A 14,212-nucleotide genomic window follows, 5' to 3' on the forward strand; every position below is an offset into this window, starting at 1 on the left:
GAGAAGATGAAACTTGAATATATCTAAGGAAAATGTATCCTCTAGTAATGCTAAATGAATGGCAGTCAAAGGGGGAAACCGTGACATATTTCATAAATATAATAACTTCAATTAAATTTAATTAAATCACACCACTTGAGTTTGCACTAAATGAAGAAGATTTTGCCCAAAATTTGAATAATGTAATAATTGTCCTAATGACCATTTTAAAAGCTCTATTTTGCTCACATAAATATAACTAATATAACAACTAAGAATTAATAACTAATAACAACTAAGTATTCCAGTTTCACCTTAGTTCTTCTAAATGAAATCTAAATTGTTTTATATTAACATAAAACTGAAGCATCCTATAAATACCATTAAAACCCATCTTGTAAATATTACAAAAATTGTGAGTTTCATCAGTGTAACAAAGATATCCGACTTGTCCCACTGCCATCTGCACTGCTATTTATTGTTGATCATATTTTCACCTGAAACACTGATATCATCCAATTGTTTTCCCTTCAGGAAATTCCTGCAACTGGATATTAAATGTTGCTAAGAGGCCAAAGTACAAGAAAACACACAACTTGAACTAACAGCTTTGAGTTCAAGCTACTAAAAGAGGGATTTAAACCTCAAAATACGCAGAATCAATTTTATTGTCATATTATCGTATCTCTGTCTTGCATTACGCCACACTTCTGCATTACACTCTGCAGTGTTTTGCATTACTGTCATGGGAATTGAACTGACGTCAGATTTCTTCCGCTCATTCAGGTGGCGTTGGACTGGAAGTTCTTCGCATTCCTAATCAGCTCTTCTGCTCTCTGCTCCGGCCGGGCCATCCTTCCCTCAGCCTCTGTCCTGATCCTTTTCCTTAACAACAGTTTAAGATCTGGTTGACTCATATTTCCCTGTGCAGACTCATTTCCAAAGGATGCTGCTAATGTCTTTGCTGCACCTGACATGAGTTTAATCAGCTTTAGGCCTCTGCCGTGAGTGTGAGTGTGAGCCCAACCTCTACGCTCTGACAGAAAATATAGGGCAGGGAAGTAAACATTTTCATAAATGGGTAAACATTTGGCAGCCAAAGTCAAATGAGTTTTGGAGATTTGTCGATATTTGGCATATTTTTAGAGCCTTTGTGAGATGTTTTAAAATGAAACAGGAAGTTGGGAAGTTTATGCCCCTGGCGCCCGCCCTGTTTCCCTCCCGCAGCCAAATGGAGATAAAACAGTGTGTCAACAGTTTTGCTTCTGCCAAGGAGTGGGCAGCAGCTCCAACACTGTTTGAGTTAACAGACATTTGAAATCATTTGTAACCATCATATCATCCATCATATTATACCATATTTAAAAGAAAATATTGGGGTTTCAACCATTTTAACGCTTACCCAACTATACTTGTTTTTGAGCATCCACATTGATCGTTATTAAGGACAGCATGGGCATTTTAGTTGAATTAAAGTTATTTATTGACACATTAATTACACTGGAATACACAACACTCATCATTTAAGAACACAAGTTGTCAAAAACAACATGACAAAATGCACACTAAGAACGCTTTTTCAGCTGTCACTATATATATCACTATATTGCACCTGTGTAAGTGATACACTGACAATAATTTAAATAAATACACCATGTTCAACACACACAACAGTGCAGTTGTTTCATGACAGTGACCGGCTCTCTCTGTGGCTGTTCTGCTGCTGGTAGCTGCTGGGATCCACTGACTCAGGCCTGCAGTGGGACGGGCCCAGGTACTGTTCGAACTCGCTGCGGTCCAGATCGTACAGCGTGTCCAGCTGAACCTGTTCCAGGTAAAACTCTAGGGAGGGTCCCGCAGAGCTCAGCTGCCCCCCGTACACCCTGCACTCCCCCTGCTCCCCGGCCGAGCTGGAGAAACCGTACTGCGTCGGCCCGTGCTGACTGCCCAGATACATCTGGGGCTCTGCGTGGTACGCCGGCGGGCCAGTGTACATCAGAGACTTTGAAAAAGCGTCTGCTGCGTCTGGGAAAACGGGCACGCTTGGGTAGGTGCCGTGCAGCAGGGCGAAGTTAGCTGGGGAGTTGGGGAAAGCAGCTGTGTTTGGGTAGGCGTGTTGCTGGCTCTGCAGCAGGTAGCTGAGGTCGTACGGCACGGCGAAGGCCTTGCTGCAGAGGGGGGGCAGCGGGGCCGGGGTCTCCGCAGACTGCGGCTTGGGGCCCTTCTTCAACTGCTTCCTCCTGCGGGGCCTGTACTTGTAGTTTGGATAGTCAATGGTGTGTTGCACCCTCAGACGTTCAGCTTCTTGCATGTATGGACGCTTCTCAGCCAGAGACATGGCCTTCCAGGTCTTACCTGCAGGAACACAGTGAGGTTAATCATCTGCATATTCATTGGTTAAACAAAAAAAATAGGCCTATATTGCAATATAGAGCTAGTGAAAACTTTTAAGTGAATGTGAACATTAATAATATGGTATAAACTTATATGTAGCTGATGGGCTAATGCAGGGGTTCTCAAACTTATTCATGTCACCAACCCCCCCTTAGGCCCCCCATAAGAGACTGAACCCTGTTCTGTAATGGGATATTTTCTAGTGAAATTGAACTATTTCTCATTTTGCTGGAGACCCCTTGTAACTATCCCAAGAACCCCAACTGGGCTAATCAATATCACTTCAAGGGTTTTAATGGAAGTCTTTAAAAAAAGCACTTACCAAGAATTTTGCTGAGGTCCGTGTTCTCCAGGTCCGGGTTGAGCTGCGCCAGCCGTCTGCGCTCCTCCTTGGTCCAGATGATGAAGGCGTTCAGCGGCCTTCTGACTCTCTGCTGTGCAGATGTAGATTTGGCGTCGGGACTGGAGCAGCTGGAGTCTGAGTTCACCGAGAGCGGGCTGGAAGGCCCCGAACTCGGGGAGCGCACCTCGGCCATCTGCTCCCCGTCGGCGGCACCCAGGTCTTCGCTTTCAAACATTCTGTTGTTTGCGCAGAGTTGGAAAGCGGCAGGAACGCTGCTGAAATGCATGGCTAATGATGATGAGCTCGCTGTCATTCTCCCAGTGATGGAGACTGACGGCTATATGCGCCCAGTCCACCAATAGGAGGCCAGTAGGAGTGGATTTAAGGTGTGAATTCCAGGTGTTTTCTCGGGTCAGTGATAGGCCTATCTGATGCCCCAATCAACCGTCTCACGAAACTTAAATATGTGGAAAATTCGTGGGTTTATATAATCCTCACAAGTATTACTTCTAGATTGAGCAATATACAAAGATATACGACCAATAAAATCAGATTGGAGGGTAAACCCACCTAAAGTCGGTTTATTCACCTTTTTAATAGTTTACCTACCTCTTAAAGGTGAAATATGATATGAAATGCAGAGTATAGTTTTGGGTTGATGAACCTTTATGGTAGGCTATTTGTGCATTTGCTTGACCGTTCCTGACAATAGTCTAAATGGATAAGAAACCGTTTTTCATCTCGATGCACTTATTAAGCCCATATTAGGCTACTTGTAATTTGATTTTCCTATTTGAGATAAATGGAATTTAATCAATAGGTCCTGAAAGGCAGGGTTTGACATCAAAGTTTTCAGGAGGCAGGGCTGGTTACTAATTACACTGCGTGGCTCTCAGCTCTTATCGGCCATCCACTGTCTCTATCAAAGTGCATTTTACAGGACTGAAACAAACATGATCAAGGCCTGTTTATTACACAATTACCGCACACAAATATTTGCCCAACAACATAAGATAGGCCTATATCTCAACTTTCGACAAGGGGACGTGATCAGCTCACCTTTATACTAATTCAGGATATCAAAAACAATGAAATAACTACATTTAATTTATATTTATACGTCCATCAGTTAAAATCGACAGATGGCAAGTAACTTACGCCTGAATAGTCTGACTTCCCAAAATAAAGGAAACAGCAGAACGGGCCTTGGCGCTAAATCAAAGAGGCAAAGTGTATTGAAGTCAGTCTTTTGGTGTCGCATCACTCCGGCACAGTTACAGACTCACAGAAACTATGACGAGGATCTTAGCAGTTGTTCTGGCATTTCGTGGTGTTTTCCTCATTTAGCCTATAATTAATATCTGGAGAATAGGTTTTCAACTTTTCCAAGATGCCTTCGTGTCTTTTTAAATAATAAAATCTGAAAGGGATGAGCTATATAAAAGGTTGACAATGAAAACTTGGGCTTCCATTGTAGGCTAATTATAGCATAACTTTTAGGAGAATATACAAATGCCACAGCAAAACTATAAGTTATTGTAGGAATATTGTAGTAATACTATAGTGATACTATAGGAAATAAAAACTATCCTAGAGTACAATAAGATCACTATAAACTCACAATTGAGTAGCCTACACTATAATTCCCTAGAGGAATTTTATAGGAATATTATAGTGATAGTATAAGAGATAGAAATATCATTAAGAACAATAAGATGATTATAAAGTCACTATTGATTACCACAGACACACTATGGGTCCCTATAGGAATATTATAGGAATGATATAGTGATACTATAGGGTATAAAAATATCATAAAGTACAATGAGATCACTGTAAACTCACTATTGAGTACAAACACACGATGAGCCCCTATAGTAATATTATCGGAATATCATAGTGATTTCTGGTTAAGTGACTACAGCTGCAAGATTGAACTCTCCAGAAACTCTACAGGCGTGTGAACACACTTTAATATAATAGGATGCCATTACAGCTGCTTGCTTCCCCCATAGGTTTCAATGAATATGTGTCCTTTCTTTGGCACTGATGGCTAACATTATACAAACAATAGATGCCATTATGCTGACAGCAGCAACGTTGAATCTGCAATACACGGACTGGCCTAATACCTGCACCTGCACTGCTTTGTCACGGCAGACGAGTCGCTTATGCAGGCTCTTTAGGTTGTAAATATTGTGTATTATAGAGTGTTAATACACAAGTAAAACCAAGGCAGCTTGATCCATTTTGCAGTGTGACAGACGAGAAAGAGCTATAGTAATCCTATAATATTTTTTAGATAGATTCTATACAAATATCACAGCAATAGTAGGCTACTGTAAGTCCTCACAGGAATGTTATACAACTATTAAAGTGATGCCATGGAATATAAAACATACCATGAAAAAGGTTAATGAATGATTAAGGTAAACTAATTACTACACACTTCTAAAATCTCTATAGGAATATTATAAGAATATTAGAGTGATTTCTCGTTGGGGGCATTTTAATGTTTTTCAGCGTCCTGCATAAAAAGTAAGTTAGGCCTAATGGAACTCGACACCTTAATCAAACAGGCGGATCAATACTGTGACACAGGGTAATTCAATATCAGGGTGATTAAGGCATTTTCTTTTAACTGTGCCACTCATCTCCTCTCCAAAAGTAGACTTAAAAGTTTCCGTATCTGCACTCAAAGCCGAAACTGATAGGATGACATGGCGCGAGAGATAAAAGATAATATTACTCTGAATATTTTAAAGCTTCAGTAAATCCAAGTCTGACAAATATTAGGCCTTCATGCTTTATTTGAAATAGAATTAACATCCAAAGGAAAACAACTAATCTCGCTTATACTTTGTTAGTTGTTGGGTGTGTGTGTGTGTGTGTGTGTGTGTGTGTTGGGGGGGGGGGGGGGGGGGGGGGGGGTGCTTTTTCACAGGTTGTCAGAATTAGAGGTTGAATCCACATCCGCAGTGTTAAACGGGACGCACGCTCAAATGCGTTGTGAAGAGCGCTAATGGATTTAATCAATTAGCTTGAACGACTCAGCGTGAATACAATAATGTTAGTTTCGGCTGACCTTTTCTGTGAATTGAGTCGGCTAAATATTAGACAGCGCTCGGGGGCAATGTCTCACTTCCAAGCCTGGATATTGTACTTTTATCTTGAGAATATTTACCTTATTTTCACCTTAATTTACCTTCTCAGAACGTTTATAAAATGTTAGTGATTAAAAAAAAATGAGGTTTGCCCTTTATTCTGAACACTAAATAATTAGCCTACTAATCTCTGAATAGATGACAGTAAGGTATCATTGCATTGTCTCATGGCCAAACAAGGAGAGTGCTGCAGTTGAATGGGCACTATGCTCTCTGAATAGGGATTGTTCTCAGTGGCTTTCTGATCACAATGTTCCATTGTATTGGACAGAACTCATATATGGGACACTCCACTCCTTCTTCACTTTGTACGAGGGATGGCCAGGCTGGCACAGGTGGAGTTCTGCACCCAGGACCTGCAGGATTTATAGGCTAGTACAAGGGACATATCCTCCTGAGGGGACAATTTTACTGGATTTACAAAGGTCCTGGATCTTGAGGATTAGGAATATATGGAGGATGTCTGTGTTTCTATCAAAATACATTTGGAACTACTATCCCTAATTCATCATAGTCTGGTACAGCAGATATTAAGGGCTTGCTGGGCCGGATGGTTCGTTGTTGTGATGGATCACCTGGGACAGATTTCAGAAACAGAGGCTGCTTGGTCCAAAACCATGCATTGCAATGGTGAGCTCATGTGTGGACTAGAGCATCAATGCAAATGCCACAAATTGTGCAGTTTCCCTCACAACTGGCGGTGTTATGCTGTACAGTGTGATTTGGGCGTTCACTGTTGGATTTGCTGACCTGGAGCTGTGCTGATTGCCTCGTATCAACCATAAGACTTTCTTTGCAGACATTTAGCCAAACAGCAAAAGAGAAAAGAGAAAAAGGAAAAAGGAACTTGGGAGTATAAAGCGAGCGGCCTGAGTCGTGACCTCTGATAGTGAACCACTGTATTCCAATCTGGCTTCAGTCACTTCACTGCCGTCCCATTTACTTTCCTTACAGTGGCTCATCCATAAAGAGCCGCATTGTTTCATAGCTGGAGGTGTGAAGGGGATATAATACTGTTGTCTCAGGTGACTATGTTTTCACAGCGAGGGCTGTATTGCATTGTATTGTATTGTATTGTATTGTATGGGCACAGCAGGCTAGCATCAAGATATACTCTGTCAAGACTCAGACACCATTCTATGCAGTGGTCTGTGACCCCCCCCCCCCCCCCTGCACCCCCCAACCCAGCATCCAGCCACTTCTAATCACATGTTTGAGCACATTCGACAGTAGACTGCGGCCCGGAGTGCTAGCCTCCACACTCCCCTGTAAACAGAGCCCTGCCCGGGCCGACGCAAGGCCAGCTGAGAGGATTACATGCCCCCTGGTGTAGACAGGCTTAATGTAGCCTCATTAGCAGAACACAATGATGCCCCCACCTCTCAGCATAGATAACACGCCAGGCTCAGCCAGACTTCAAACACAACTTACAAACTCCCAGCCCAGGTGGCACACTGTGCACGGTGCAGCAGGGGCGGAGAGAGGAGGAACGGTATACAGACTAGAGCTGAACGATTAATCGGAAAAAAAAAATAGAAATCGCAATATGAACTTCTGCAATTTCCAAATCGTAGAGGCTGCAATTAATTGCTTAAGAGAGAGGAGTGTCCAAAAAGATTTCTGAACAAGGTGTTTTAGTGCCGCAGGTAATCTTTGGTTCATGAATCAAGTACAATATTGGTGAAAACCTTTCATCATACTCTAACTCAGTAAATCCTGCACACTGACATCTAACAAAATCACTTTTCTTTAAACAATTTTAAAGTTTAAAAAAATTGATGATATGAATCAAATCACAATTAAATCACAATTGCAATATTCTGTCAAATAATCGCAATTAGATTTTTCAGGCCTAATACAGACATAGCCACAAAAAAGCCCATGCACTCTGGTGTTAAGGCCATGTATTTGAGACACTTTGTTTTCCATATTTTTCTCACTTGTGAACTAGCTAATGTCATTCTAAAATCCACTTTGGATCATTATTTAGTCAATAAATGATTAACAATCAATACTGCTGATATACTGCTCAGAATTTCATGAGAAAACACATCCATCGCATTTCAGTCTCCTAATTGTAATTACAGTGCATTGTTGTAATTCAATTTTTGTGTCACGCAGAGCTGCTCAGCCCGAGACACACTAACGAGGCAAAGCTCCACTCATGCTGAAAAACAGCTCCATTCTTTGTAAATTAGGAATTGTATTCCGCACCAGCTACTGATAAGGGTCTTATCTGCAGAATTGAATAAGTCTCCCAAGTCTTTTATTATTGTCCAGACAGTTGAGCTTTGGCTGCTGGTGGCTTATTGTCACAGCAGGCCATTCATTACATGCAATGCAGTGTTGGTCCCAAATTGTCTCGGCGTTGCTGTGGCAGTCCTGAAGGCAACATCCCATCCATGACCCCCCTTTCCCTGATTGGCCCTCTGTCCCTACAGTGTGTCTGTCTGTCTGACCCTGACCCCAGACAGAGGTAGGGAGAGACCTGCACTTAGTTGTAATTAACCCTAATTATTAACTGGAACTAGACTGAGACCTGTGAGACACCGTGATATCTGTGTCTGTCTTAAACGGCTCACTCAAAGACAGCAGATAACCACAACAATCTGCCCTGGTCAGCTCCAACAACGACAACGTTTGAATGTTTAATTAGATAAGTGTGAACTGGTTAGACTCAGACATTAGATTATTTGGAGCACAAACCGTGATAAAATGCTTGTCTGATAAACACTAACAAATCTTTGTAGTCTAAGTGAAAGACATGTATGATAGAGAAAATATTTTATGCCATTTATCCATTACTTACAGTACTTATTCACAGTTTACTTTATTCTTTTGTGCTGTTACAAGTTCACTGGGTTGATGTACCACAGTCTTGAGTTTTGAGATGTCCCCCTCTCCAAACTCTTAGCCGGCTCTTGCTCTTATGCTACTCTGAGACCTGATACAAATTCAAAAGGATCTGCTGCTTTGAAGATAAGCACTGTAGTTCTGCCATAAACAATGATTGTGCTGTTTCTTTCCTGTGGCGTGATTTATTTAAAGGATTATGCTGTAAGGATTTGGGCTGGTTTTCCTGGCAGGGCCGGCTGTATATGTATCCACTACTTGCGTAGTTTATTATTGGGTACTTGAGATTCAGGAAAATACTCACGGGAACCACACCTTCTACCAAGCAACAAGTCATCATAGACCCCGAGTGTAACCTTTGCATCGTGTTGTAATTAAAATACATTATATTTACAAAACTGTGAGTTTTTCACCCCAACCTCTATTTATACATGCAAAAATGTTTGACAATTATTCATATTTACTATTGAACTGAGTGCTTTGAGTTTGTTGCAGAAAGATAATTTTTAAACTTTTTTTTTTCCCCCCAATCACTGCATAATTGAGACCTACCTACCAGGAACCAACATGGCAGTGGGGACTTTGTGCAGAAACACAATGCTGATAGTCTTGCGCACACACACAAACATATGCTTCCTTTGATAAAGTGTTTTTATACCAGCAGAAATTCTATGGCAGCGTCCCTTAAGACAATATCTGCGTAAAATACCAAGTTATTTATAGCGAGCGTGCCATTTTAACTTCAAAAAATAAACATGAGCGTAATGGAGAGTTCAAATATGAGGGAACCATTATCTAAGTCCCATCAAAAGCAAGGAGACTTTTTTCTGGTAGTTTGTGAACTGCTGGGCCTGGGTTGATTGTAATAGCTTTCACTTAAAAACTAGGGGTTGTGGACTAATCAGTAAAAATATTTTAACTTGGCGTGAGTGGGAATTCTGGGAAGTTGAGAGACATACTAATGTGGAATACCTGACAACAGGGATTGTGTAAACCATATGTAATTTGTTATCCAAGAAGAGCATCCAACATCTTCATGGTATTTTCAAGTCCATACTGGTCGTGTCTCTGAAGCATAACCGGGCAAAGTTGTAAGTGTTTGCGTCTGATTGTATTCCAAGAGGGGGAGGGGGATCGTTTGAACGTCCAGGCCAGGATACAGCTGCCTATGACTAATTTCAAACTCCCCTTCTAGGCCGAGGCAACCCATTTCGCATGTAACACACATCACCAGGCATCTGTTTCCTGTTTTCATTCTTTGAGTTATCTTATTTTCCTTATTTCCCCCTCACCTGTTAGAGTTCACGTTCCTGCCATCATGTTGCATTTATGCTTTAAAATGGCCATCAGAGGTCGGCTACTCAGAATCAATGAAACATTCATGAATGTGTCATAAAACGGGTCATCAGCATGTTATGAATGTGCCATGCAAATCCCTTACAAAGGAAGTGTTATCAAACCAAAAAGTAATCAAATCTGGAAAATTCTTTGGGTGACAGGACGGCAGCAGTGTATTTGAAACTTAAGTCTTCAAGATGTGGTTTAATGGCCGTACTTCATTGCCCATTCTTTGACATAGAACTATTTTCCCACATATTAATACAAAATAAAAACAATTCAGCAGAGACGTTGTTGTAACTTTGCAAGATATTTTAACGTTTGAAAGCAGTCAGTATGCAAAACTCAACATTTTCCTGATATTTGCCATGAGATAAAGTACATAAACATTTACTTTATTTTCCTACTAACATCTAAGAATTATAATATTTCAGCAGTTTCTCATCAGTGGGTTTCAGAATCTTCTTTTCTGGCATGTTAACAATCCAGCCCGGAGAGAGGCCAAAGAAGATCTGTCGAACATCCTTCCTCATGGACAGCATGTGATACAGTTCATCCTTTGAAATGTCTGGCAAAATATATCCGTACTTCTGTGCCAGCGCGAGCCGGGCTTGCTGGATATTCTCTGGGTCTGCCAGGTAACCCCGATTTTCAGCATCTGTGTAATATCGGACCATATCTTCCCCTGGTAACATTCGCTTCGGAATAGGCTGCCCACGTAGGAAGAACGGGACAGGCTTGATGAGAATCGCTGCAAAAAAGTGATAATATGTTAAATTACAAACGTTTATAGGCCTACATCACAGATGACAACACAATAATATGGTGTAATGGTATGGAAAACTATGGACTGCGTGAGACTGGCATTCAGTCAGTCATTAGTTACCAAGACTTATGGGATCGTAGAAACTTGTAGTGATGATCCCTCCATTTCTCTCAATAGCAGCAACGGCCCCTTCAGATGCTCTCTGAACCTCAATGTTGATTTTTGCAGCAAAAATGTCGGCACCCTGGCACAGAACAAACAGGTGAAAGGTGAACTTCTGGCAGAGCAGGGTGGATAAACGGGTCAAAAACAACATCTTGATCTGTGTCAGTCAGAATGATTACAACACTGTTATGTGGTGCCACCTACTGGCACAAGATGCTATAAGACATATGGGAGAACTTGTTATGCATCTTCCAGGCCTGGTTTAAAATTCAACAATTCAAACATACACTTAGGGCCGCTTTACAACCTGCGTTAAAATGGTCTCATGTCCAAGATGTAATCAGATACGACTCACCAGCCTTTATTTACACATAGAATTAAAACTACAGCTCCAGTGTCCACACTGAAATCAAATTGCTCTTTGCCTTGTTGCCAGCATTACAACCTTTCCTTGCAGTAAATTAAGGACTATTTACTTTATATCTTTACAGCAATAATGAGGCAGACAGGCTGCTCTACTGGTCCCATACCAGCAATAATATTGATAAAAATAGCACAAACTGTACTTTCTTCTAAGACTTAAACTTCATGTATTTCAGCTATATTTAATAGTATTTGTTTGAGGGTGAATGAGTTCAGGTCCAGGACGTTGTTCTCCCAGCTCACCAAATGTGGAAATCAGTTCCTCTTAACTTCCTCCAACATCAAACATGTAGCAAGAGGAAACTACCAGTCCCCTTGGATTCGGTACTAAAACATTTTGCTACCAGGAAACAATTTGGTCTCATTTTGAATACAAAAGATGAAAATAAGACAACTGGGATTATGTTCCTAAATTTGAGTTCCCATTTGTACATCAAATATTTTAGAGGTAAATACGACTGTAATTGCTCACACTAAAGAGGATTCATATCAGGCCAGTATCTGATTGAGTTTAGATAGCCCAATTAGGTTTTCTGACCCTGGAACAATGCAATATATTTTGATATTAATTTCTCTTTACATTAACCCACAACACTTACCTTTTTCGGCCAATTTATGAATCACATTTTTCACATCAAGTTGTAGCCCTTATGTTGTGGCTTCCATTAACACCAAGTGCATTTAAAAATAACACTAAGTGCATTTAACACAGCCTCAAGAGACAAGTAAGTGGCTGGAATACATTTTTTCAGGTGTATGTAAAGTGTTCTTTCTCACTTGGAGATGGGAGAAAATAAACTTTGTAACTCTGATATGATCCAGTGCTAGGTATACACAAGACACACAAGCTTTGATCAGCAGTTACCTCATCAACAAGCTGAACTCCAAAGTCCCTCTTCTGCGGCTGGATGGTCACCCCCCTGGCGTTGACGAGCTGCGTCAAGTCAATGGGCTGAGTCGTGTCCACCCGTCCAAGATCAATCAGGTACTGAAGCCGTTTCAGAGACAGGGGCTGGTACTGAGGACGGCGGCTGAGGAAGAGCAGAAAAACACGGTCATGATTAGATCACATCAACTGTGCCAGAATGTGATGTGCTGCTTAGCAATATGCAACATAAAAATGTGATAAAACTCCAACCATCTGTCACTTGCGCAATACTATGGCATTAATACAGTACATAACTCCAAGTCCGAGATTGATGCTATATTTAATACTGGACACTGCGATCCATGGCTGGTGGCTCATTTAGTTATGAGCAGATGGCTGAAATACACGTTTCTGACCACTTGATGGGGCTGTGTGTCTACATTTTTACATATAAATAACACAGCATCTGTTAAGGCAGTGGTGTCCAGCAATGTGCAATGGAGTGCCAATATTCTGCAGGTTTTCATTCCAACTTAACACTACAGCAGCTGATTTCACTGATTAACACACCTTCAGGCAGAGAGAGAAGCTAGTCACTGAAATCACCACTGTGTTATGGGCTTACAATTCTCTGTTTAGCTTTTTGACACAGCTCAATGCCATGAATTCTGGAAAAATAAATACAAATTAAATGCTTGTTGTCTAAACCGAGACATATTCAAAATGTACCTCCTTTCTAATGACAGGCTATAGGTAACCATGGAGAACGTGATGCATTCTGCAAGCATTACAGAGGGATCTGACATCTATCATTAGACTATGTGGGCTATGCTTGTAACTTCACAGACAGAAATGCACACCGTTTACTGATGCTACTGATGACAGAAAAACAAGAGACCAGAGGGACGCGCTTTTACCTGTGTCCTTCATTGTAACCATATTTTGGTATGGAAAGATAGAAGGGAGTCTGACCACCCTCAAAGCCCAGACGAGGACGGGTGCCTCTCTGTCGCTCTCCTTTATGTCCCCGGCCACTTTTCTTCCCGCCATGTAGACCTCTGCCTCGCCGTTTCTCCTATAAAAAGGAAAATAGAGAAAGCTTGAATAGGTTCCTAACTTGCTATGAGACGTCTAATCACGATTTAATCTGAGGGAGGGCTAGCATAAGCTTCCAAAGTGTAACATTGGCTAACTAGCTATAGCCAGACACTATGCTGCTGCTAGTCTACTGAATAGAGATGCAAAATAAAAAACTTACTTCCTTTCTCGACCCTGGTTCAGGTCGCAGGTTCGCTAAAGTTATGCGAGGCAGATTCTGCAAAACATCTAAGGCTTTTCCACCAGGTTTTTTGGTAAAAGACATGTTTCTGCTGCTCACATGTCAAAGCTAACCAAAACCAAGGACACATAAGTCACGTGACGGGGGTGAGCGGAAATGCGTCTTGTTTGGATCAGCGATATTTTCAAAATAAAAGCATGTTTAGGTAGACTGTATAACTGTTGAATGGTTAAACATTTTAATGATGTCTGCGATTTTCGACTAAGAAGGTTAAAGAAATATGAATCCCAAAGCCATTAGAATAAACATAACAACTTAATTAAACTGTGGTCGGTAGAAGAGGGAGAAAATAAAAGCAATTTTAGGCGTTTGTTTACTCCAAAACAAAAAATAATGTTAGAAATGTCGAGCAAGGACAAAATAGTCGTTCTCAGACCAAATAGTACAATACATTAAATCAACACAGAGCAAGTCAAGCATGGGTATTTGCCTTTTCTGGGGTAAAAAAGAAAAAGAAAAAAAAGAAATAAACACTCGTTTCTAAACCTTACCCATTCAAAGATGAGTGAGAGCCGTTTGTTCTGCGCATATTGAAAGGTTAACTGACGATCGCGAATACGGGCTGCTCAAAGGTCAGGAG

The 14,212-nt window shown here is 41.1% G+C and overlaps 2 protein-coding genes across 2 annotated transcripts; both read right to left on the reverse strand.

The window, feature by feature from the left end:
• Nucleotides 1–1,663: 1,663 nt before the first annotated feature.
• sox32 (SRY-box transcription factor 32) lies at nucleotides 1,664–3,002 on the reverse strand. Its single transcript, XM_071921530.2, has 2 exons — nucleotides 2,696–3,002; nucleotides 1,664–2,334 (listed from the first exon to the last, which is right to left on the reverse strand). Exons 1-2 carry the CDS (start codon nucleotides 3,000–3,002, stop codon nucleotides 1,664–1,666), a joined length of 978 nt encoding a protein of 325 aa, XP_071777631.1.
• Nucleotides 3,003–10,336: 7,334 nt separating this feature from the next.
• mrpl15 (mitochondrial ribosomal protein L15) lies at nucleotides 10,337–13,699 on the reverse strand. Its single transcript, XM_071921526.2, has 5 exons — nucleotides 13,552–13,699; nucleotides 13,211–13,368; nucleotides 12,291–12,456; nucleotides 10,958–11,081; nucleotides 10,337–10,822 (listed from the first exon to the last, which is right to left on the reverse strand). Exons 1-5 carry the CDS (start codon nucleotides 13,654–13,656, stop codon nucleotides 10,485–10,487), a joined length of 891 nt encoding a protein of 296 aa, XP_071777627.1. The 5' UTR covers nucleotides 13,657–13,699; the 3' UTR covers nucleotides 10,337–10,484.
• Between the last annotated feature and the right edge of the window lie 513 nt (nucleotides 13,700–14,212).

The sequence above is a fragment of the Centroberyx gerrardi genome, chromosome 22 (assembly GCF_048128805.1).
Source record: "Centroberyx gerrardi isolate f3 chromosome 22, fCenGer3.hap1.cur.20231027, whole genome shotgun sequence".
NCBI classification, from domain to species: Eukaryota; Metazoa; Chordata; class Actinopteri; order Beryciformes; family Berycidae; genus Centroberyx; species Centroberyx gerrardi.

Coding starts and splice junctions, on each gene's coding strand:
- sox32 (XM_071921530.2), bottom strand. CDS start 3,002: ATGCATTTCAGCAGCGTTCCTGCCGCTTTCCAACTCTGCGCAAACAAC. Junction 2,335..2,695: donor GGACCTCAGCAAAATTCTTG/GTAAGTGCTTTT, acceptor GTGTTCCTGCAG/GTAAGACCTGGAAGGCCATG.
- mrpl15 (XM_071921526.2), bottom strand. CDS start 13,656: ATGTCTTTTACCAAAAAACCTGGTGGAAAAGCCTTAGATGTTTTGCAG. Junction 12,457..13,210: donor GGTTACAATGAAGGACACAG/GTAAAAGCGCGT, acceptor GCTCTTCCTCAG/CCGCCGTCCTCAGTACCAGC. Junction 10,823..10,957: donor CTACGATCCCATAAGTCTTG/GTAACTAATGAC, acceptor ACTTTTTTGCAG/CGATTCTCATCAAGCCTGTC.